This window comes from Trachypithecus francoisi, unplaced genomic scaffold, assembly GCF_009764315.1.
Source record: "Trachypithecus francoisi isolate TF-2019V2 unplaced genomic scaffold, Tfra_2.0 Contig01440, whole genome shotgun sequence".
In the NCBI taxonomy this organism is placed as follows: domain Eukaryota; kingdom Metazoa; phylum Chordata; class Mammalia; order Primates; family Cercopithecidae; genus Trachypithecus; species Trachypithecus francoisi.
Window position 1 is genome coordinate 30,357,524 of NW_022681431.1, and position 23,225 is coordinate 30,380,748.

General features: G+C 43.1%; 1 protein-coding gene across 9 annotated transcripts; it reads left to right on the forward strand.

The window, feature by feature from the left end:
* The first annotated feature begins 4,880 nt into the window (after window positions 1-4,880).
* AP3M2 (adaptor related protein complex 3 subunit mu 2) lies at window positions 4,881-23,133 on the forward strand. Of its 9 annotated transcripts, none has more exons than XM_033232160.1 (10): window positions 4,881-5,044; window positions 6,445-6,503; window positions 6,583-6,927; window positions 9,858-10,029; window positions 14,292-14,429; window positions 17,062-17,147; window positions 17,414-17,547; window positions 19,138-19,345; window positions 19,645-19,789; window positions 20,916-23,133. In XM_033232160.1, exons 3-10 carry the CDS (start codon window positions 6,655-6,657, stop codon window positions 21,014-21,016), a joined length of 1,257 nt encoding a protein of 418 aa, XP_033088051.1. In that variant the 5' UTR covers window positions 4,881-5,044; window positions 6,445-6,503; window positions 6,583-6,654; the 3' UTR covers window positions 21,017-23,133. The 9 variants fall into 9 exon arrangements, with proteins under 9 accessions (XP_033088051.1, XP_033088053.1, XP_033088049.1 ...); XM_033232162.1 differs by lacking the exon at window positions 6,445-6,503 and having other exon boundaries at window positions 4,902-5,044; window positions 20,916-20,923; window positions 22,868-23,133; XM_033232158.1 differs by lacking the exon at window positions 6,445-6,503 and having other exon boundaries at window positions 4,902-5,044.
* The last annotated feature ends 92 nt before the right edge of the window (window positions 23,134-23,225 follow it).

Sequence of the window (23,225 nt, forward strand, 5' to 3'; positions counted from 1 at the left end):
TAGCTGGGATTGACTTTTTATGGTAGAAAAATTTCTCAGCTGTTAAACACCAGAAAGGTTTGTCAGTGGCAGCTTTAGAAAATCTTTCCCTAGAGATTTTTATGCACAAAATAGACTGACTTATCATTTGTCAATGATTTCCTGTGGCCTCTCTTAAAGTCATGGGAAAGTATTATATGAGCTCTCAGATTCTATGTTACTTTATTCAATTCAACAAATACTTGAGTGTCAACTTGTTTCATGCCCCCAGGCATTGCTATATGACTGGATTCATACGCCCTCCCCTCAAGGGGCCTCTCTTCCAGTGATCCCCATCTCAATGCATGATGCTTCCATCCACGTTGTTGCCCGAATCAGAAACCTAATCTGCCTCACCACCAACATTCCACTAATTCCTAATCCCTATCTTCTCTGGAAGTCATCCACTTCACTTCTCTCTAATCCCTGCCTCATGGCTCCAGGCACTAGCTCTCTCCTAGGGATTGCTACAATTGTCTAAATGACCTCCCAGCCTCCAGGCTCAGCCTGTTCCAGTCCATCCTGCACACTAGTCTTTCTGAAATGGAAATCTGAAAGCGTGCCACTCTCCTGCTTCACATTTCTTCAGTGGGTTCCTGGGCTTAGAGATAGAAGGTGTGGAATCTGAGCCATTCTGCTCAGATCTTCCAACGTCCTTGAATCACAGTTTTGCTGTTTGACCTTAGGCAGGTTATTTAAGCAGTCTTTGCACCTTCCTCATCTACCAAAAGGGGATCACAACAGTAATTCATTTTAGAGTAGTTGGAGGGATTATATGATTCCGGATCCTCCTCTCTTATGTGAACTCTTAAATTTGGAGAGCCCCTGGAATCTGGTTCTCTTATCTCTCTAAGCTCTTTCCCTCAGTCATCGCAACAGGTCCTACTACTTTAAATATCCATATGCTAAAAACACCCAAATTTATATCTCAAGTTCAGCCCACTCTCCTGAACCCTGGACTCATATGTCCAGTTGCTTTCTCAACATCAATTGGATAGCTAATGGAGCTCACAGATATATTGATATAGTTTGGATGTTTGTCCCCTCCAAATCTCATGTTGGAATGTGATCCCCAGTTTTGGAGGTGGGTCTAGTAGGTGTCATGGGGGTGGATCCCTTGTGAATGGCTTGGTGCCCTCCCCGTGCTAATGAGTTCTCACTCTGTTGGTTTACGAGAAAGCTGGTTGCTTAAAGGAGCCTGGCACCTCCTCTCTCTCTCTCTCTCTCGCTCGCTCGCTCACTCCTGCTTTCACCATGCAACTGCCTGCTCCCCTTTCACCTTCTGCCATAAGTAAAAGCTTCCTGAAGCCTCACCAGAAGCCGAGCAGATGCTGGTGCCATGCTTGCATAGCCTACAGAACCATGAGCAAAATAAACTTCTTTTACATTTATTATAAATTACCGAGTCTCAGGTATTCCTTTATAGCAAGCTTGTCCAGCCCGAGGCCCATAGGCTGCATGCGGCCCAGGATAGCTCTGAATGCAGCCCAGCATGAACTCATAAACTCTCTTAAAACATTATCAGATTTCTTTGTGATTGCTCTTTTTTTTTTTTTAGCTCATCAGCTATTGTTAGTGCTACTGTATTTTATGTGTGGCCCAAGACAATTCTTCTTCCAAAGAGGCCCAGGGAAGCCAAAAGATTGGACCTCCCTGCTTTATAGCAAAGCAAAATGGACTAACACATACAATAAACTTAACATGTCCAAAACCAAACTCCTGAGTTTTCTCCCTTCCAACCTGCCCTACCATAGTCTTTCTTTCTTTCTTTTTTTTTTTTTTTTGAGATGGAGTCTTGCTTTATTGCCCAGGCTGGAGGGCAGTGGCACAATCTTGGCTCACTGCAACTTCCGCCTTCCAGGTTTAAGCAATTCTTTTGCCTCAGCCTCCTGAGTAGCTGGAATTACAGGCACCCGCCACCACACCCGGCTAATTTTTGTATTTTTAGTAGAGATAGGGTTTCATCATGTTGGCCAAGCTGGTCTCGAACTCCTGACCTCAGGTGATCCACCTGCCTCAGCCTCCCAAAGTGCTGGAATTACAGGCGTGAGCCACCACACCTGGCCTACCCATAGTCTTTCTAGTCTCAGTTGATTAAACTATCCTTCTCCATGCTGAAGCTCAGTGGCCCTCGCTTCTCTCTTGTTCTCACTCCCCACATCCCATCCATCTGAAAATCCAGCTGGCTCCTCCTGGAGACTCATGCACAGTCCACCTCCTCCTCACCACCTCCATGGCCACAGCCTGGTCTGAGCTCCATCACCTCTCACCTGGGTCACTGAAGCGGCCTCCTCACTGGTCTCCTTGCACAGTCTTCTCAACCCAGATGACTGATAAATCAGATCCTATCATCCCTTTGTCCAAACCCTCCATAGGCTCTTCATAATCTTTAAAAGAGTTTTCTAGCCCCTGTGTGATCAGGCCACCCACCCTGTAACCTTGTCTCCTCCTTTTCCCTGCACTCATTTCACTCCAGCCACACTGTCACCCTTCCTGCTCCAGGAACTCCCCAGGAGCATTCTGGCCTTACAGGCTTTGCAATGCCTGTCCCCTTTCCTGGAATGCTTTCCCCTGAGATCTCCCTATAGTTAACTCTTCTGCCTTCTTCAAGTCTTGGCGCTAATGTCTCTTCTCAATGAGGCTTATTCTCACTACTTTCTTAAAAACTGTAATTTGCCCTCCAATCCCGTAACACTCCTGATTGAGTTTTTTTTCTTTTTATTGCACATGCCATCTTATAACCTACTATATACTTTACTTATGTTTATTGATTATCTGTCTTTCCCCCACTAGAATATAAGCTTCACTAGGACAGGGAATTTTTTTTTTTTTTTGAGACAGAGTCACTCTGTCGCCCAGGTTGGAGTGCAGTGGTGCAATCTTGGCTCACTGCTACCTCTGCCTCCTGGGTTCAAGCAATTCTCCTGTCTCAGCCTCCTGAGTAGCTGGGACCACAGGCACGTGTCATCACGCCTGGCTAATTAATTTTAGTAGAGACAGGGTTTCATCATGTTGGCCAGGCTGGTCTTGAACTCCTGATCTCAAGTGATCTGCCCACCTCAGCCTCCCAAAGTGCTGGGATCATAGGCGTGAGCCACCGCGCCCAGCCCCAAGGGATTTTTGTCTTTCGTTTACTGGTGTTATGTATCCAAGCACTGAAATAGTGCCTGGCACATGGTAGCTCACTAAATATTTATGGAATGGTACTTACAAATTTAAAACACAGTGTATGGCACAGTGTTTTATAAGTATTAGCAATTCCACGGTTCACAACCACTTGGCTCCTACTTACCTTTCCAGCCTCATCTCCCTGTACTCTTTCATACCATTCCAGCTCAGCTATACTTAACTTGCTCATCTCCAGAGCCTTCCTTATGTACTTTTTTCTCTGTCCATCTATCCCTGCATTTGAGGGATCCATTCTCATTTTCAGGTTTCAAGGTAGAGGGTCTTCCCTGACTCTAGGTCAGCCATCTCTACAGCACTCCTCCCACCCCCTATGCGTTCCTTATTCATCACACTGCCTTGCAGTCCCTCGCTTCTCATGTCTTTCCTGCTGGGCCCTGTAACCACAGGGACAATGCCTGTGACAGCAGTCATTGCAGCATCTCCAGCATCAAGCACAGGAAGATACCTGGCGGTTTTCGGCAAATGTTAATTCAGTGAATGAATGAGATGCTCACAGCAGCGACTGCATTTCTGCACCTTAGACACACATTATCACGTGTTATTGTATCGTGTGCTGTTCCTTAGGGCATAACAATTGCTAGCATTTTCTAACTCAATCCTCACAACTCTACGAGGGAGGTACTATTCACGTCCTTATTTGAGAAGTGAGGAACTTGAAGTTTAGAGGAGTTCCTTCTCACCATCACCCAGGTTGTAAGTGTTGGAGCGGGTTCAAGCCAAGTTCTGTGGCACCAGCGTCCCTAAGCCCAACCAGCGTCACACCATTCTGCCATTTTGCTTCTGGCTTTTCTCCTTAGTTCAAAGTCAGCCAACTATCTGCCCTTAGCAAGTGTGAAGAGAACCCCCCCACCGCACCACCTCAGCAAAGGGCTTGTGTGTGGAGGAGCTGCCACCCACGCTCCATTTCACCAAAGTGAAAACTAATGCCAGGGAGGGCGAACCCCTCATCGGCGAGGTCGCCACTGTCACCAATGCCCACTGCTGGGTCCAAGGCTGGCGACGCCTCACGGCATCTGGGCCTGACTTCCTGCGACACTGGGGCGATCCCTGGTCCTGACTTCCACTCCACGCCGTCGTGGATCACGACGACTGGGACCACTCAAAAGCGTATCCAAGTCCTGAGGTCTCCAAAGCGGTGGAGAGACCCGTCTAGCCCCTCACTCCCCGTCTGAGAACTGAGATTCTGGAGGGTGGGCGCCCTGCCGCGGCCCAGTGGGGCTAGGGGCCTCCAGAGTCGGGGTTCAGGGCTCGGCGTCAGAAGCTCCAATGCCAGCCGCGACGACCTGACCCAGGGCCCAGTACAACAGAGAAGGCGGCTCTTCCCAAAGGCACCGATGGAACGGAGGGTAGTCGCCGCCCTCAGGATTTATCATCCGCGAGGTGCTGTCAGTAACTCGTGCCCGGAAGCCACCCCGCCCCGGCACACACATACTCCAGCGCCCCCTCCAGGCGCACTCCGCAATCACGCGAGCGCGGCGGCCGCCCCAGCCCTTTGTGACTGGATGACTGGGGCCGAGCGGCCCGCACTGTCTTCGACCTCCAATCAGGGCTCGCGGCTACAGAGCTGCACCAATCGGAGATGACCGGGGCCTCAACAGGGCCAATCGGGGTACTCGAGCCCGACAACAGGGCAAGCCGCCAACAGCGATCAATCAGAGGGGAGGAGCGGTTCCCAGATGCCCAATCAGCGGCCTTCAGGCGCAGATCGTGGGCGGAGCGGTCGCAAGGCTCCCGGGTCGGCCAATCAGCGGGCGAGCGGCTGCTTCAGCGCGCGCGGTGGGCGGGGCAGGGCCTGTCCGAGCCTAGGAGCGGTGGGCTCTGTGCGCAGCTAGGCAGGGTGAGGAGTAGTGACGACCCCGGACCTGGGGCGGGGGCGGAAGGTGGGCGCGGGACGGTCGGGGCGGGGATGCGCGGCGCGGGGGCGGGGTCTCAGGATGCCGCCGGGCGACCTCTCAGGGCTGCGGGAGGCGGCGGGGAGAGGTGAGGGGCCGGGTTCAGGACTCGGGGAGGGGTCCGCCCCGGCGCCGCGGCGGCGGCGGCGGCGGCGGGCGGAGGGGACACTGTTACCATGGCAGTGCACGTGCGCTCGCTGGCGCGGCCCGGCGCCCCTGCGCTCTTCACCCGGGAACGGGCGTGCCCCTTTAGCCCGGCCCCTGCCCGCCCGCAGCCCCGCGGCCTCCGTCGCCGCCGGCTCTGGGCCAGGGCCAGCCCAGGGACCGCCCGCCTGGGCCGCCGCCTCTCCCTTGCATGCCCGGCTGTCCGGCTGTCCCTCTCTCCCGCCATCTCGTCCGGCAGCGCTGGGCACCGCAGGCCTCTGCGTTTTGACCACCTGCGCCGGTTCGCGGAATGGCCACATCGTGGGGACTGGCGCCGGAGAGATGCAACCGCCTGAGGGCCTTGGGGTGTCTGTCCCCCAGGGGAATTTTTGTTTTTGGAGGCGGGGTCTCACACTGTTGTGCAGGCTGGTCTCGACCTCCTGAGCTCCAGCGATCTGCCCGCGGAGGCCTCCCTAAGTGCTGGGATCACAGGCGGGAGCCCCAAGGGATCTTTTTAAAGGCCCCCAATGTCTTACTGTATTAACAAGTGACTAAGGAGTGCTCAGAGAACAGATCTGATTGGATGAATAAAGACCCCGCAGGGCAGCTTTCCATTCCTGCCACCTATTCTGGCGGGCAGAAATGGAAAGCGAACCACATATCTAATTGTACGTGTTCTGGTAACCACCTTAAAATAATAAAACAGTTTAAATTAATTTTAATATATTTGAATTAACCCAGGATATCCAAAATGTTATTACAACATATAATCAATATTAAATTATTGGTAAGATTTGAAATTTTTTTTTTCATACAAAGCCTTCCAAATTTGTCGTGTGTCTTACACTTACAGCACATCTCAGTTCGCACCAGTTACCTTTCAGGTGCTTGCTGGTCCCACAGTGGCTATCGTATTTTTAAGCTGCACATTTCTTGTATATGCGTGAGCTGTTGCCAGAACATGACATCAAATTCAGTGTTCTTCGAAGCCCTCTTCAAAGAACTCTGATTGTGTTGCCTGGCTGCAACACAAAACATGAGGCACGGTCCTTTTCTTCAAGGAGCTTGCAGTTTGGTTGAGAAAATAGACACCCACAGATTAAGTACTATTTTAAATGGATGCAATTCGGGCGATAGTAAAGATAACTGGGAGTATATGATTGACAGTCAGATGGCTGATCTTTATCCTTTCGAATTCAAGGGAGGGCTATCTTCAGGCTCATGCAGGAAGGGAAGATTGGGCCTGGTCTTGAAAGATGGGTAAGTCTTGGACTGTTGGGAAAAGATGGAGAGGACGTTTTGGTTGAATGGAACTGAATATTGCTGCTTTTGTTTTTAGAGTTGAAAATTTACAGAGTCCTGAGGCTTTCAGACTGAAAAAGGCTTTCTTCTGTCACTGACAATCGCCACCATGATTCATAGTCTTTTCTTGATCAACTCCTCTGGAGACATATTCCTGGAGAAACATTGGAAAAGTGTGGTCAGCCGTTCTGTTTGTGATTACTTTTTTGAGGCGCAAGAGAGAGCTACTGAGGCAGAAAATGTGCCTCCAGTTATCCCTACCCCTCACCACTATCTCTTAAGTGTTTACCGCCACAAGATCTTTTTTGTGGCTGTGATCCAGACGGAGGTCCCCCCTCTGTTTGTCATTGAGTTTCTTCACCGAGTGGTGGACACATTTCAGGTTCGTGAATGTGGGAAAGTTCATATATGTAAACCGTGAAGTGTCTTTATAGTCCTGTTTCCATTGTATAAAGCCTCCATTAAGAAACTTAAAAAAAAAATCAAAACTCTGGTATTACTCACTTCCTTTCCTATCTGATAAGTTTCTGGTTTCTATTTATTGAATTGGCTGCATACAAAATGACAAATGGAATACTTTTGAACCTCTTGCGTGGGAAAACCAACCTATTTGTGATGACTGTATATAGCCTTTCTAGCTCTGATTCTACTTTTTGCTCACAAATTAGAGTTTAGGTTGTTTTTGCCTGGTGGTCTTGATCCTAACTATTATCTGCGTTGCTTTGAGTTGCATGAGAAAGTGATTGCGTAAAGTTTTAGAAAAGAAAAAGTAGAACAAGCTAAGCAATGCTTAGTTTAACTGTCCCAGTCGCGTAATTCACGAACCTGTACTAGTTCTCAAGTTTGGGGTGTTTCTTTTTAGCGAGAGAGTGCTACTGATGAGCTCTGCTTGCAAATATGAGATTGGGAAATCTCATGTGCCTGTAAGAATTTAAGTGAGCCATTTTATGAGGCAGTTTTCATTTTAAGCTTTTTTTTCAGGAATAGATTTTAAGAACTTAGGGAGTGGTGTCTAAGGGACGTCAGTGATAGCAGGACACAATGCCACTTGCAGCACAGGAGTTTAGACTGCACCGGCCCTGGATTCACACACAGGAACCTTCTCCCAACAGAACCACTCAGCTTCTAACTGTTGTGGTTATATGCATAACTGGAATGAGAAGCAAGGGCCCTTTGGTTTAACTTCTGTGTCATATGAGGTCTGGAATGAGTCATATGAACACTGGAATTGTGGCATTGGAGAAGAGCATGAGGACTCACACACTATGATAAAAGTTAAAAAGCAAGTCAAAGAGTGATTTCTCTTGTACTCACGTCTAGAACAACTTCCCTTCCCAAGAAAATTAAAATACGTTTTGTGTTTTCCCCTGCGAATACTCTCTGATAGTACTACTATTCTGGAATTTCAATTCTCATGCAGCATACCAGCCCCTTTGCACAGTGAAAACCTAAGTATGATAAGCCCCAGTATGTGGAAGAACTAGAAGAACCCAGGAGTTGTGATCCTAAACCACTGTAACTGGGCCTTGTTATGATTTCCGCATGTGATACTTTACCCATTCTAAGATGAACAGTTCCACTGGTGGAACTGGCAGCCGCTTCATATGGTCATACTAATGTAACTTATTACAAGACAGGAAGTGAGAAGAGTTGTTTGTTTGATCTAGCTGAAACCACAGAGGAATTTGGGAAAGCAGAGTAAAGTTGCTAATTTGGAAGTCTGAGACTTCAGAGCTTGTCATTTTTGAAGCAGTTGTTAAAAGTCAGTGGACATCCTGATTATCAGGTCTTCTCCGATGTGCGTCCTCTCTGGCAACATGATTTTTCCAGGATCGGAATGTGTCAGGAGCAGCCTGGCAATAGAATTGCAGGCTTGCTGGCTGGCTGCAGCACCTGGCTGTATTGCGAGTCTCCTTTCCAGCTGCTTAGTTCACATGACGCCTGGTTTATAAAACCTAGTGGTGTTTTATTTTTTAAAAATAAGTCACTCTTGGGAAGGAAATATGTGACTTTTTTTTCTTTTGAATTCTCATTGAAAATGAGAATTTTTCTCTTAAAAAGAGGAAATCTTTTTGTTTTAGGAATATATTCCTGATTCTTAGGTGACTCGGGTATTGGAATCTTGTGGATAATTGATGTTATCTAATGTAATTTAGACTCTAGTAGAGTCTGTTCAGTTTTGGATATCAAAGAAATGGAAAGATGGTGAAACAACCTGGAAACCATACCTTATCATGAACTGCGCAAATATCTTGGAATTGTGGCTCTGAGAAGAAAAAAACTGAAGTGAAAACTCATAGTTTTCAAGTAATTGCAGGGCTGTTATGTACACTTGCTCTGTAAAACAGAGCTAGGAGGCAAATTTCAGTTTAGCAAAAGAAAGAACTTTGGAATGATCAGAGCTGTTCATGAATAGAATGGACTTTCAAAAGGGGTACATTTTCCTTCATTCTATGAGTTCAAGAGGGTTTTGTGACCCTCTCAGAGGTCCTGTAAAAGACATACTGACATTGCTAGAAGGGAACATTGAATGGCCATGAACATTTCTTGCTAAAGATCACTCATTCCATTTTGTAATGCTTTATAGTTTACAAAGTACATTCATGAGCGTTAGTGCTTAATTAGTCATGCCTAGTTCTTACAGCCCTTTGCCTCCAGTGGTGTTATCCTGATTATACCATTAAAGAATCAAGATCAAAATTAGTTAACATGACTTAATCTACAAATGACAAAATTATAATCTAGGTTTTCTGGTTTGAAATCCAATGCTTTCCCACAATCCAGATAATTTAGCATCTAACGGTAGCCTTTTAAATAAAAGGACAAAGAGTTCTTGGAATCTTAGCATCTTAAAGATGATCCAGAGGAATTTTCAGGTATACTAGCTTGCATGAATGTTAAGAAATAGCACAACAGTAGGGGTAAAGATTTTCATGTACTATTCTTTGTCATATCAAGTATTATTTTGTGTAATTCTTTCAAATTCTTGTTCATAAGCATATATAATCAAGATTCAATTTTGTATTCTGTGTATTTTATCAAGTTGAGGAAATTAACCCAAAGATTTAAATTCCTCTTGTTTGTAGAGGAAGCTAGTAATCACAGTAGTACCATAAGCCAGTCTAGTGCTCTCTACCAAACAGACTGCCTAAGAGAACTATGGTTATGCTGCGTTCCCTCATTGTAGAAGAGTAGCACAGAAACACATGGACAGGCCAGATCCTTATTCCCTGTAGGCACATTCTTTTTATTTATTTATTTATTTATTTTACAGTATCTGAGTGATCAATGCATATATTCTATCTCCATCAGGATTATTTTGGAGTCTGTTCAGAGCCAGTGATCAAAGACAATGTGGTTGTGGTTTATGAGGTATTGGAAGAGATGCTTGACAATGGTTTTCCATTGGCTACCGAGTCGAACATTCTTAAAGAACTCATAAAGCCTCCCACTATCCTTCGAACGGTTGTCAACACCATCACAGGTATGGCGGAGGGGGAAACCGATAGAGAGTGGCCATCCTGCAGCCTGAGTGACTTAGTCCAGTGTCACACATTGTTTTGAGTGTTTGTCTTTGGGGATCTCAGGTGTCCCAGTGTTTTAATTTTGCTCTTTGTAGATTTTTTTTTTTTTTTTTGAGACAGAGTCTCCCTCTGTCACCCAGGCTGGAGTGCAGTGGCATGATCTTGGCTCCCTGCAACCTCTGCCTCCTGGGTTGAAGTGATTCTCCTGCCTCAGCCTCCTGAGTAGCTAGGATTACAGGCATGCACCACCACACCCAGCTAATCTTTGTATTTTTAGTAGAGATGGTGTTTCACTATGTTGACCAGGCTGGTCTTAAACTCCTGACCTCAGGGGATCCACCTGCCTCGGCTTCTCAAAGTCTCGGGATTACAGACGTGAGCCACCGCGCCTGACCACTCTTGTAAACTGAGTACAACCTGAAATAATATTTTTGCTTTGTGGAAAATACCCTGATTTTGATGACAAAATGAAATGTTCTTTAAAAATATTTTTTCTGATTACAGAAGAAACACATGATTATTGTAGAAACCTCAGAAATACAGAAAAGCACAAAGAATGTAAAAATCACTCTTAATCCCACCACACTTTTAACATATGATATTTTATGAACATTATCCCATGATGATGTCTTGTACATGGTTCTTGTTCTTTTTTCTTCTTTTTCTTTTTTTCTTTCTTTTTTTTTTTTTTTTTTGAGATGGCGTCTTGCTGTGTCGCCCAGGCTGGAGTGCAGTGGTGCGATCTCAACTCCCTACAACCTCTGCCTCCTGGGCTTAAGTGATTCTCCTGCCTCAGCCTCCCTAGTAGCTGGGATTACAGGAACACGCCACCATGCCCAGCTAATTTTTGTATTCTTTAGTAGAGATGGGGTTTCATCATGTTGACTATGCTGGTCTCGAACGCCTGACCTCAAGTGATCCACCCACCTCTGCCTCCCAAAGTTCTGGGCTTACAGGTGGGAGCTACCACGCCTGGCCTTCATTTTTAATAACTTACACATTTCTTCCATGTGATGTGGACCCAAAGTTTTTCAGTTTTTACTGAATCCCTAATTATGATGTTACTGATATTTTTGTTCTTTTGAATAACAAGGATTACCATTCTTATACTTGAACCTTGGTGTGCACATCTGGATGATTTCTTTTAAGTAGTAGAGGTAGCAATGCTGTGTCATGGGGTGTATACATTTTAAGTACCATAATGTGTAGCCCTCTAGAAAAGTTAGGCCAATTTATACTTTCAGTAACAATTTCAAAGTGCTGTAGTCAAATTGTCATTAATAATTTTTTAGAAACATTGGCAATTTGATAGTTTATTGATATCTTGCATTTACACAGTCATTTTTTGTTATTAAGGAAACTAAAATCTTTTCAAGTATTTATTGACTGTTTTTCCTCTATTGTGAATTACCTTTTCATGTCCTTTGTTCATTTTTTTGTTGTTGAAATGTTTTTCTTTTTTCATATGGATTTAAAATAATCTCTTTCATGGGAGATCTTTATGTCTTTTGATTACTGCATTACAGATATTTTCTTACAATCTGTCACTTGTGATTTAGCTTTGTTCTGGTGTTGTTTAGCAACATTCTAAATGTTTTGATTTAATCAAATTAATCATTCTGTTTCATTAAGATTTTACATTTTGGGTCTTGTTTAATGCATAAATGAGCATATTCATGGGATTTTACAAACTGATTGAAAAATGCATTTTAAAAGCATAAATATTGTAAGAATAGCCAGGACAGTTTTGAAAAAGAATTACAAAGGGGTTGTTGGGAAGATTTGCCCTGTTAAATATCACTACAGGTTAAGTTTGTATAGTACACAAGACAAATATTCATACAGTAGACATCCTACAAGACCCAGGAGAGTTTTGAAAATAATAGTTTTAAAAAGAGGAAAGATAAAATGTGTCCTATAAAATGTAATGTAAGATATATTACAGGTTTAACATCCCAAATCCAAAATCCAGAATGCTCTACAATCCAAAACTTTTTGGACACTGATATGACACTCAAAGGAAATGCTCATTGGAGGATTTCAGATTTTTGAATTTGGGATGCTCAACTGGTATAATCCAGATATTCCAACATTTAAAAAAATCCAAAATTTGAAACATTTGATTTCTGGTCCCGAACGTTTCAGATAAAGATTACTCAATCTGTTTGAAGTTTGGGTAGTTTTTAAAATTTGGTATTTGTCCAGTAACAGACAGATAGATCACTGGGATAAAAGAGTCCAGAAACAGACTCTTGCTTTTATAGGAATTTGGTGTAGATAGATGTGGTCATTTATCAAATCTGTAGACCAGGGGCCAGTTGTTAACTGTATTGTGTTAGGACAGTCAGCTTCAATATGGAAAAAATTAAGTCCCTCCACTTCACACTATACACAAAATAAATTCCAGCTAGGTTAAGGAGCTAAACACCAACTTTATAATTATTAGACAAAACAGGAGAATGTCTTTTTAATCTCAGAGAAGGGAAGATCTTTTTCAAATGTCTATTCTAGTTAGTTTGTGATTTTATTTTTGGATTTAATTATTTAATCCATTTGAAAATTATCTTGGTGTACAATAATGTTTCTTTCTTCAAAATAGTTGTCCTAGCACCATTGTGTAGTTTATCCTTTTCCCCTGTTTTAGAATGACATTTCTATCTTGTCCTGTCATTGTGGATTCTTGGTCTGCTTTTAGGCTTTCTTGCCTTTTCCCTAGACTGCTTTGATTATTATATCTTGATGATACATTTTAATACATAGTTCCTCTTTTTAAGGAAACAAAGTTGGTGGTTTCTTCAGTATTCTGAGTTCATTTTAAGCCTTTGAAAGCTTTGTTAGTGCCTGAATCATTTATGAATATTATGAAGTTAGTTAAGCCTGTATCTCACTTTAATCTAGAAAAGGGTATCTAAGAACCGCTTTTGAAAAGTTGAAATGGGCCTGACACTTTGGCTCACGCCTGTATCCAATACTTTAGGAGGCCTAGGTGGGAGGATCACTCGAGTACAGGAGTTTGAAACCAGTCTGGGCAAGATGGTTTTGAAACCCTGTCATTACAAAAAAATACAAAAATTAGCCAGGCATGGTGGTGCACAGCCTCCAGAGGTGCTGTGGTCCCAGCTCCTCTGGAGGCTAAGGTGGGAGGATCACTTGCGCCCAGGAGGTCAAGGCTGCAGTGAGTTATGATTATGTCTGTGAATAGCCACTGCACTCCAGCATGGGCAGCATAGGAAGACCCTATCTCTTAAAAAATTTTGTTTAGCCGGGCACGGTGGCTCACACCTGTAATCCCAGCAGTTTGGGAGGCTGAGGCGGGCGGATCACAAGGTCAGGTTCAAGACCAGCCTGGCCAACGTAGTGAAACCCTGTCTCTACTAAAAATACGAAAATTAGCCGGGCGTGGTGGTGCACGCCTGTAGTCACAGCTACTCGGGAGGCTGAGGCAGGAGAATTGCTTGAACCCGGAAGGCATAGGTTGCAGTGAGCCAAGATTATACCACTGCACTCTAGCCTGGGCGATAGAGCAAGACTCTATCTCAAAAAAATTTTTTTTAAAGACAGAAAATAAAAGGATCCAGGTAATGGAAGAAGGAAATAGAATTTAAATTAATGTATTTCATTGTGTCAGTATAAAACCTTTTGAATTAAAAAAAATTATGCCTGTAAAGGGAAAAACTAGTGAAGGAATTGATCTACAATTCTTAAAGACAGGGAGAGATCAAATTTGTATTCTTTTCCTAAGTTTCAGTGTTGGAACTTAGGAATGAGACAGATCATGTTGATATGTACATTTTAATACCTACCATAAATGTACCTAAGAACCTACCTCAGGCTCAAATACTGTTTTTACCCATGAAATTTTTATATCTATATGTAGATTACCAACTCTACTGAAAGCCAATACATTATTTAAGCTGTAAGCTATTGTGGAATCTGAGATACTAAGTTCAGGTTACGTTCAAAACCAAAATATGATATCTGTTTCTCAGGTAACTTTTTCTTAAACCTTTACTCTGTTTGAAGAGGCAGACCAGATGGCAACAAGGAGTTTTAAAAATAGACGAAGTTACCCTATATGGAAGTTTGGAAAAATCTCATCTTATGTTTGAAAAATTATTCAACTGAGTGCATGAATAGTGGGAGCATGGAAACTTCTAGGGAGGTGTTCTGTGGTTTCTAGAGTCAAAATGGTGTTAAAATACAGTAATATTAATTGTCTCAGGAAGCACCAATGTGGGTGACCAACTTCCCACTGGGCAGCTGTCAGTGGTGCCTTGGCGACGGACTGGGGTGAAATACACCAACAATGAGGCCTATTTTGATGTGATTGAAGAGATTGATGCAATTATTGATAAATCAGGTAGGTGCTTTTAATATGTTCTCAGAAATATGAAAATAGAAAGGGGCATCTTTCATATAATGCTTGTAGTTTCAGAATTAACCCCCATTCAAGGTCATGCACTTTAATTTAGTGCCTACTTTGTGCCAGGCACTGTGCTGGGTACTGGGAATGGACGTTAGTATTATGATGCAGACCAGGATTTATTTCATACTTTCACTTGCTTTATTGGTCTTCCTCTTGAATAAAAAAGAGAAGTAACAGGCCAGATGCAGTGACTCATGCCTGTAATCCCAGCACTTTGGGAAGCCGAGGCGGGAGAATTGCTTGAGCCCTGGAGTTTAAGACCAGCCTGAGCAATATAGTGAGACCCTGAGCAACATAGTGAGACCCCATCTCTATAAGAAGTGAAAAAAATTAGCTGAGTGTAGTGGTGCATGCCTGTATTCCTAGCTTCGTGAGGGGCTGAGGTGGGAGGATTGCTTGAGCCTGGGAAGTTGAGATTGCAGTAAGGCCTAATCATGACACTGCACTGCAGCCTGGTCAGCAGCAAGACCCTGTTCAAAAAAAAAAAAAAAAAAAAAAAGTAACAAATTAACTTTCTTTTGATTAAATTTCCTTCTTGAAAGTGGCTTCCAGTTTTGATGGCAGAACTAAAATTGTAATCACAAAATTCAGGGTGCCGCTTTTTCTGTGTGTTCTGAATTACGTAAATATGACTAGAAGTCCTAGAGCTTCACAGTTTGTAGAAGCAAGTCATAGTGGTAATGTGCCTGTAGCCCCAACTGTTGGGAGGCTGAGGCGAGAGGATCACTTAGTCCTGGTAGTTGGATACTGTAGTGAGCTATGATTATGCCTGTGAATAACAGCTACACTCTAACCTGGGCAACATAGTGAGACCCTGTTTTTAATTAAAAAGAAACCTCTTCACATTAGTGAACTTATTCGTTCAACAGATGTTTATTGAAAACTTACATCATAGCACAGTGCTAGAGAGTGGGCACTCGATGATGAATAAGACATAGTCTGCAGCTGCAGAAAGCTTAGTTTAGTCTAGTGAGGGAAAGAGGAAGGTAAAAAGGTGGAGCATATGAGAGGTACCCACCCCTGAGCAAAACACAACAGAGAGGTGGGGGTGTTTATGCTTCATCGGTGGAATGAAATGAAGTTATTAAGATGTGTGGATTTGGGAGCAAAGTATGCACAAACATCACAATATTGAGCAAAAAATCAGATGCATAAGATTATAGACAGTGGGATTACATGTATATGAAGTTTGAAACAGGTGCAATTTAGTCTAAGGTAATAGAAGTCAGAATTTTGGGGATGTGGATTACCTGGGATGGGTAAGAGGGAGCTCTTGGATGCTGAAAATGTTCCGTATCTTGCTATAGTTAGTATTTGCATAAATGTATATATATTTAAAAATTCATTGAGCTGTACACTTTAAGATTTTTGCATTTTACTGTTTTACCTCAACGAAAATGTAAAATATATATGGCCAGATCATGAAGAACCTTGCCTGCCAGTTTAAGGAGGGCAGATGTGAGTAATTGAAGAGTTTTAAGTTGGGGAGTGACTTGATGAGACTTGTAGTTTAGAGGGATAAGTCTGGCTGCTGTGTGAAGAATGGTCTAAAGTGGGGTGGGCCTGAAGGCAGGGAGCAGCTAGGAGGCTGAAATCCAGGCCCAAAACATAGTGCAATGAGGACAGAGAGTAATGCACAGACCAGAGAGAGGTGAGTCCTCGAAAAGAGAGGAGCTGATCATTGACTGGATGTGGGGGGAGGAAGTGGATGTCGTCAGGGATGTGTCTGTGTTTCTGGCTTAGGCAGCAGGATAGATGGTGCCATCACATAGGTGGGGAAATGGGAGCACCAGGTTCAGGGCGTGAGATAATGGACTCACTTCTGACATGTGCCTCAGTGACATCCAAGTGGAGATGTCCATCAGGCAGGATTGGGGCTGAACTTGAAAAAAGAATAGGTAATAGTAGGCCGTAAATGAACATTGAAGCCTTGGGAAGTAGGTAAAATAACCCAGAAGAGTGTGTAAAGTGAAAGAAAATAGAAGTTCAGAACTGAAAAAGCATTTAAGGGATGTGCAAAGAAAGAGAACCTGCCCAAGACACTGAGGAAGAGGAGCTGGGAAAATAGGAGGACACCAGGAGAGGTTAGGAGGAAGGGATGTTTGAGAAGGCAGAAGTGATTGACAGTGACACATGCCACAGAGAGGACCTGTAAGATAGAGACCGGGAGTGACCACTCACTGTAGCAGCAGAACTCACTGGCGACCTTAGGGAGAACAGTTTCTGATAGGAAGTTTTCTGAACTGTTGGGTAAAATAATGGTGCTTTGTTTAATTCTGATACTAGACTGAAAACTCCTTTAGGAGTTTAGGCCAATAACTACCTCATTAATCTTTTTATCACCATTTCCTCATCATAGTGTCTCATACTTGATATCCAGTTGATAAGTGTTCAGAATGATGGATAGATGGATTGTGTAAATGAATTGGATGGCTAGACAGAAGGAAAGAAAGGGAGAGAGAGGAAGGGGAGGGAGAGAGGAAAAGAAGGAGGGAGGAGGTAAGTTTGTTGAGAAGGACAGAGAAGGTTTCAGTAATCTGTTCGTTTTGTCTTATTCCTATCTCAGGCTCCACAATTACTGCCGAGATCCAGGGGGTGATTGATGCCTGTGTCAAGCTGACTGGCATGCCGGATCTTACACTTTCCTTCATGGTAAAATCCTGGGCCAGAGATTGAGTTCTTGGGATGAGAGATTAAATGCTGCTGGAAAGACAGAGCAGTGGGAATGGAATAGAACAAGAAGAAATAATTAGGACAGCCACGAAGCTTGTCTCAGGCTTGAATTTTCCAGAAGTGACCACATGATTTCTGTGTGTGTGGTGTGTGGTTTAATAAAAAACAGCATTTAAATTGCTTTCCTGAAAGCACAGCGGGTGTTTAATGCCCACTTCTTGCTTCTCCTCTCCTGGTGACTATAGAACCCTAGGTTGTTGGATGATGTCAGCTTCCATCCTTGTGTTCGTTTCAAGCGCTGGGAATCTGAGCGCATCCTCTCCTTCATCCCTCCTGATGGAAACTTCCGCCTGCTGTCTTACCATGTCAGTGCACAGAAGTAAGCAGCTCTTATAATTAAGAATGGAATCTGTGTATGTACGTATATGTGGAAACCATATCTGTAGTGATTAAGAACTCAGGCTCTAGAGTTACCTGAGTTCACATTCCAGCTTCTGTGGTTACTAATTGGGTAATCTCAGGTGAGTTGCTTAACTTCTATGTATCTCTTTTCTCATCTGTAAATTGAAAATAGTAAAAGTTCTGAAGATTGAATAAGAGAATCTGAATAGTGCTTAACACAAGTGCTCATTAAGTTTGCTGTTATTTTTGTTGTTGTTATGTGTCTAAACAAGAACATTATTTTCTCAAACCAGAATCTGGGCATACTGTGTTCAATGTCCCTGATCTAAAAGAAGCATGAAGTTATGCTATGAAAAAGCATAAAATGCAGTGATTTTTGGTCTTGAACATTCTCTTTAATTTGGAATCTAAAGGCTTTTGGAAGCAGTTTTGAATAGTATAAGGTATGCAGACAGAAGAGAGTCAGGAGGCCTCAGAGCCACCAGTCCCTTCCCGTGTGATGTGGAGTGAATCATTTGGGAAAATAGATATATCTGAGTGCTTGAGGCCACAGCCTCTGAAATCAGACTCCCTGGACTTAAACTCTATCTTCAGTACTTAGAACCTTGGGCAAGTTACTTAATCTCAGTTAAGTATAAGGACATCAGGATTCATCTATAAAATCAGTACCTACTGCATAGTTACAGTAGCAATATCTATTTCATACTTATTGGGAGGATTAAACACGGTAGGGGTTAACTGGATATAAACCATTTAGCATAGTGACTGGCAAACAGGAAGTACTCAATAAATGTTAGGAACCGTTATTACTTCAGGATTATTCCATGACTTCTCTGAGTCCTTTTCTTCTGTCAAATCATGACAGCCTACCCTACCTTGTGGGGTTTCTGTAAGGACCAGATGAGGTCCGATGAAAGCATCCTAAAAAAATTAGAGACAAGAGGATTACTTGAGCCCAAGAGTTTGAGACCAGGCATTGGCAGCATGGCCAAACCCTGTCTCTACAAAAAAAAAAAAAAAAAAAGGAGTAAAAATTAGTGGGGTGCGATGTGTGCCTGTGGTCCCAGCTACTCAGGAGGCAGAGGTGGAAGTATCACTTGAGCCTGGTAGGTCGAGGCTGCAGTGAGCTATGATCGTGCCACTGCACTCCTACCAGGGTGACCGACCGAGCCAGACCCTATCTCAAAAAAAAAAAAAATTATAAAAGGCCCATGAGCTATGAATATTATTCTCCCTAGTGCAAATGATGATTGGTCACATGTTACAAGTTAAAAACAGAGACATAATGATAATACATTTTTGTACATTATGCCTTTCTCATAGTAGTATACTCTTTGATTTTGTTTATATTATTCAGAGTCATTAGTAAAGTTAATTTACTTACTAGACAGTATATTAGCTTTTCAAAAAGAAAAAATTAGATTACTGGGGTTTTTTTCTGTTTATTTTTTGAGATAAAAAGTTAGGACATAGTTAAGGGAGAAGAAGCTACCCACAGGCAGAAAGGAGAGAGAACTACCATTTTCCCAGTGCACGAATGAAATGGCTCTTTGTCTCTCATTTCCAGTCTGGTTGCAATCCCAGTGTATGTCAAACATAACATCAGTTTCCGGGACAGTAGTTCCCTTGGACGCTTTGAAATAACGGTGGGACCCAAGCAGACGATGGGGAAGACCATCGAGGGAGTGACTGTCACCAGCCAGATGCCCAAGGGGGTCCTGAACATGAGCCTGACTCCATCACAGGGGACGCACACATTCGACCCAGTCACAAAGGTAGGGATGAGCAGGACATCTTGAATTGCTGATGTTAACTTAAGCAGAAACCAGTCTGCAGGCTCTCTGCATAGACTCTAGACCTTGTTTGGAAGGTGAGATGAATCAAAGGGACCTTGTTTTCTCCTGCGAGATAACTTAACAGTAACACATAGAATTCTCAATGGAAAGATACCCAGAGGCAACTTATAATGTTGTGGACAGGTGGCCTGAGTTTAGATCTCAGCCACCTCAAATGCAGGATTCTGCTGTAACTATTTTTTGGAAAGACCGCTTCTCCATTTTTATTTTCTTTGAAGATGCTCTCTTGGGATGTAGGAAAAATAAATCCACAAAAGCCACCAAATTTGAAGGGGACCATGAGTCTTCAGGCTGGAGCTTCCAAACCGGATGAAAATCCCACAATTAACCTGCAGTTTAAGATCCAGCAGTTGGCCATTTCTGGTAAGTGACCCAGAGCTCAAGAGGCTCCAAAGGGAACAAAAATGGCTTTCTGCCACACGGCGCAGGCACCAGGAGACTTTTCTGGGCTTCCTGTTTACAAGGTTTAGTTTCATTACCTGATATACAATCTTTGGTAACATCTTTTCTGGCACATTTCTTGGGAAAATTTACAATCCTTCCTTTGAAGTTGGCATAAGTGACCTGAATAAAAGTGCCTGAGACACACTGAGAAAGAAACAATATTGGTAGAAGGACGTGTTCACCAGCCATTTTTGGATCGTCTTAGGGTTGTTCATTTCAGGTTCCCAAGGTTTTCAGTATGAGAATGCATGTGCATTCTCAGCTATAACTGAAGAGTAATTTCCACTCCTTTCTCCTGATTTCAGAAGACTTTCATGTTTGCTCTTATTTCTATTTTGGAACTACTGGGCCTTTGTAGGTCGGTTCACTGTAGTCTGTGCTGACCTTAACACAATAGTAATCAGTTTCCACTTTGGGGGCATTTACTATGTTCCAGGCACTGTTTTAAGCTCTTTTCATGTGTTTTCTCTTTTAATCCTTAGAATAACTCTGTGATGTGGAAAGGAGATGACTTTAGTTTTATACGAAGTTTCTGTTTTTCTGTACAAACGGGCCTTATACAATTTAAGTGATTGGAATTCATTTAACGTATAAGCTCTTCCATCTTAAAACGATAAACTATAAAGCTCTATACAGTATAAAATATTTTTGGCTTAATCTAGTGAGAATACTTAGGAAGCATTCATTTATTATCACTTTCATTGTTAATTCCTTTAGTTATAATTTACTTCACTATTCATTTAGTCCAATAATTTGAGAAAAATCATGCAGTGGTCTGATTTTTTCCTTATCCTCATTTCAGTCTGCACATCACTTTGTGCCCTTTCCACTTTAGGGACAGGTCTTCTCATAGGTAGCTTGTCTGTTGGAGCCTTTTTTTGCTGTATCTGTCCTGAGACTGGAGAATCTATCTGCTCTGCATAAGTGGTTCCCTGTCACAGCGACTTCGGTCCCACTGACCTCTGTATTGAAGTGAACAGAAACAGGTGACCTGCTCCTTTTGAATAATCCTCATGTCTATTTTCCCTGTCTTCCTACTTTCTAGGACTCAAGGTGAATCGTCTGGATATGTATGGAGAAAAGTACAAACCCTTTAAGGGCATAAAATACATGACCAAAGCTGGAAAGTTCCAAGTTCGAACCTGAAGGGAGCATTTGCAGAGGGAATAGTATTGCACACTTTTTCATTTCTTACTTGTCTAAAAGTAAAAAAAAAAAATCAGCCTGTCTCCTAGGTCAGTCCCCTCCTGGACCCACCCGCTCCCTTTTTTCCTTAGCCTTCAGTGCCGTGGAACTCATCAAGGGAGGAAAAGGTCACCAGGGAGAACTAGATGGAACTGAAACAACAGCAACACCAGTTCTCAAGGATGAGGTGTGTGATGGGGGTAGGAAGCTTGGTGCTTATGTAACCATTTTAAACCTGGTTTCTATAGGAAAGACCAGCATTGTTTAGGTTGCTTGGCTTTAATTATCTAAAGCCAATGAAATACTTCTTTGTTGATTTTTAAGGTAGAAAGATTAGAAAGAAAGATGGGAAGAAAATGAATGTTAGTTAAGGAAAGACCAGTTAAGGATCTGATCTATGAAGGAGAAGAAAGAGGAAAAAGAAGTAAAGGAGTTAGGAGGAGACACTTAAATGAAAGATTGGCAAGAAAAGTGGTCAGACTCTACTTTAAGGAGGGCTGGGAAGGAAAGAGTTGAGTTGGTTTCTTTCTCATTCCTCTACTCATGTAGAAAACACTTGTACTTCTGGAAATGGACTGGAGGCTTTTTACATTTGAGTCCACTATTGACATGGAAACCCCAGTGGAATCAGATTTTCCCTCGAAGACCATGGTGGTATCAGACTAGTTTTCAGACACTGCCTGCCATCAGCACTTGGTCTCTTGTCTTCAGTGAGAAGGTGACCCCGCCTTCTTCCCATGGTGGCTGCCTAAAATGCTTCTTTTCTAACCCAAAACAGTTCTACTCAATTCCTTTTACAGAATTCACCAGCCATTTTCCTGTTACATGATCCTTCCACAGGATTGTTTAAAAGTAGGAGAGTTTCAGAGAAGCCAATCTCATAATCCCCTGTGCAGCCAGGGATTGTGTGTCATCGTACTGGAGTAGAGAGGGCCGACTCTTCCCATGAAGGTGGGCACGGCTGTGAGTGAGTGAGCTCATATCTCCATTTGTCAGTGCTGGACTGGTACCAGATCCTAACCTTCCTGTTGGTTGGAAACTTTTCCATCTGTTGCCCTAGGAAAAGAGAAAGCTTACCGTCGAGGGTGTGGTTGATCCTTGAAGCTGCTTGGTAAAGTTATTTCCTCACAGTCTTTTCTTTTGTACTCTTATCATGGATTCATTAATATCTACCAGTCCCTTTTCATTCTAAGACAAAACATTTCCCCCACATCTCTGAATAAAATCAGTGCTATAGGAAGATGGACTGTGTTGATCATGGGTGTAAGCAACCCAATTTAAGAAACATGGCAACTAAAGGGATACCTCAGGCTTTCTTTCCCAGTGGCTCATTTTTGTCCTAGTTCAGTGTGTCTATTACTATTTAAATATGTATGCAAAAGGTTTTTTGTTTAAGTATAGCTTAAGGAATGATACTGTGCTCTGCTTTGTGCATGGAGAAAAAGGAAGACCCATACTCTCCACATCCTAGAGCTTTTCTCTAAATAATTGTGCAGAGTTTTTGCTAGTTTTATCTTCCAACTTTGGGACTAGTTTTTGCTGCAGAGTTGTGTTGCTTTGTGATTTTCCTCTGGGATAAAGTGTACTGGACACAACCGGAATGTTCCACATTCCATCACTCTGTAATTTGTCCTGGAGTGACATACACATCCACCACGGAAAGGGAATCATCTCTGCCCCACAATTCCTGAGTACTTGGAAGCACTTCTGAGGGACCTACAGGATCCTAAGGTTTCCTAGGTCACGGAACAACTCATCTTGGTCCCTGAATATTTCTAGGTTTGTTAAGTGCAGCTGTTTTATTTCCTCTAGAACTCATCCTGTTTCAAGGGAAGCACCTAAGAAGATATAGAGTGTTTCTAGAGTAAAGGACCTGCAGGTGTAAGCATAGATGAAATAACTCTCCTGTCACATGTGGTGCAGACCATGGAGTGAAGCAAGCATCGCCACCACCATCCCTGCAGTGTCAGCATAAGCAGTGTAGGGTGTCTCCAACACGCTGTTCCGTTCCGTGTGTGGTTAACATGTGCAGAAGTAGCTTCTCTGTTTAAGTTTAATAAAGTTGAGTTTCACCAGTCCTCTATGTCCTAAGTGGTTTGTTACCAGAACTAACAATAATGCTGTGCCACTCACACCTCAGTAGAAGCAGTGAGGAACTCATCGACTTGGG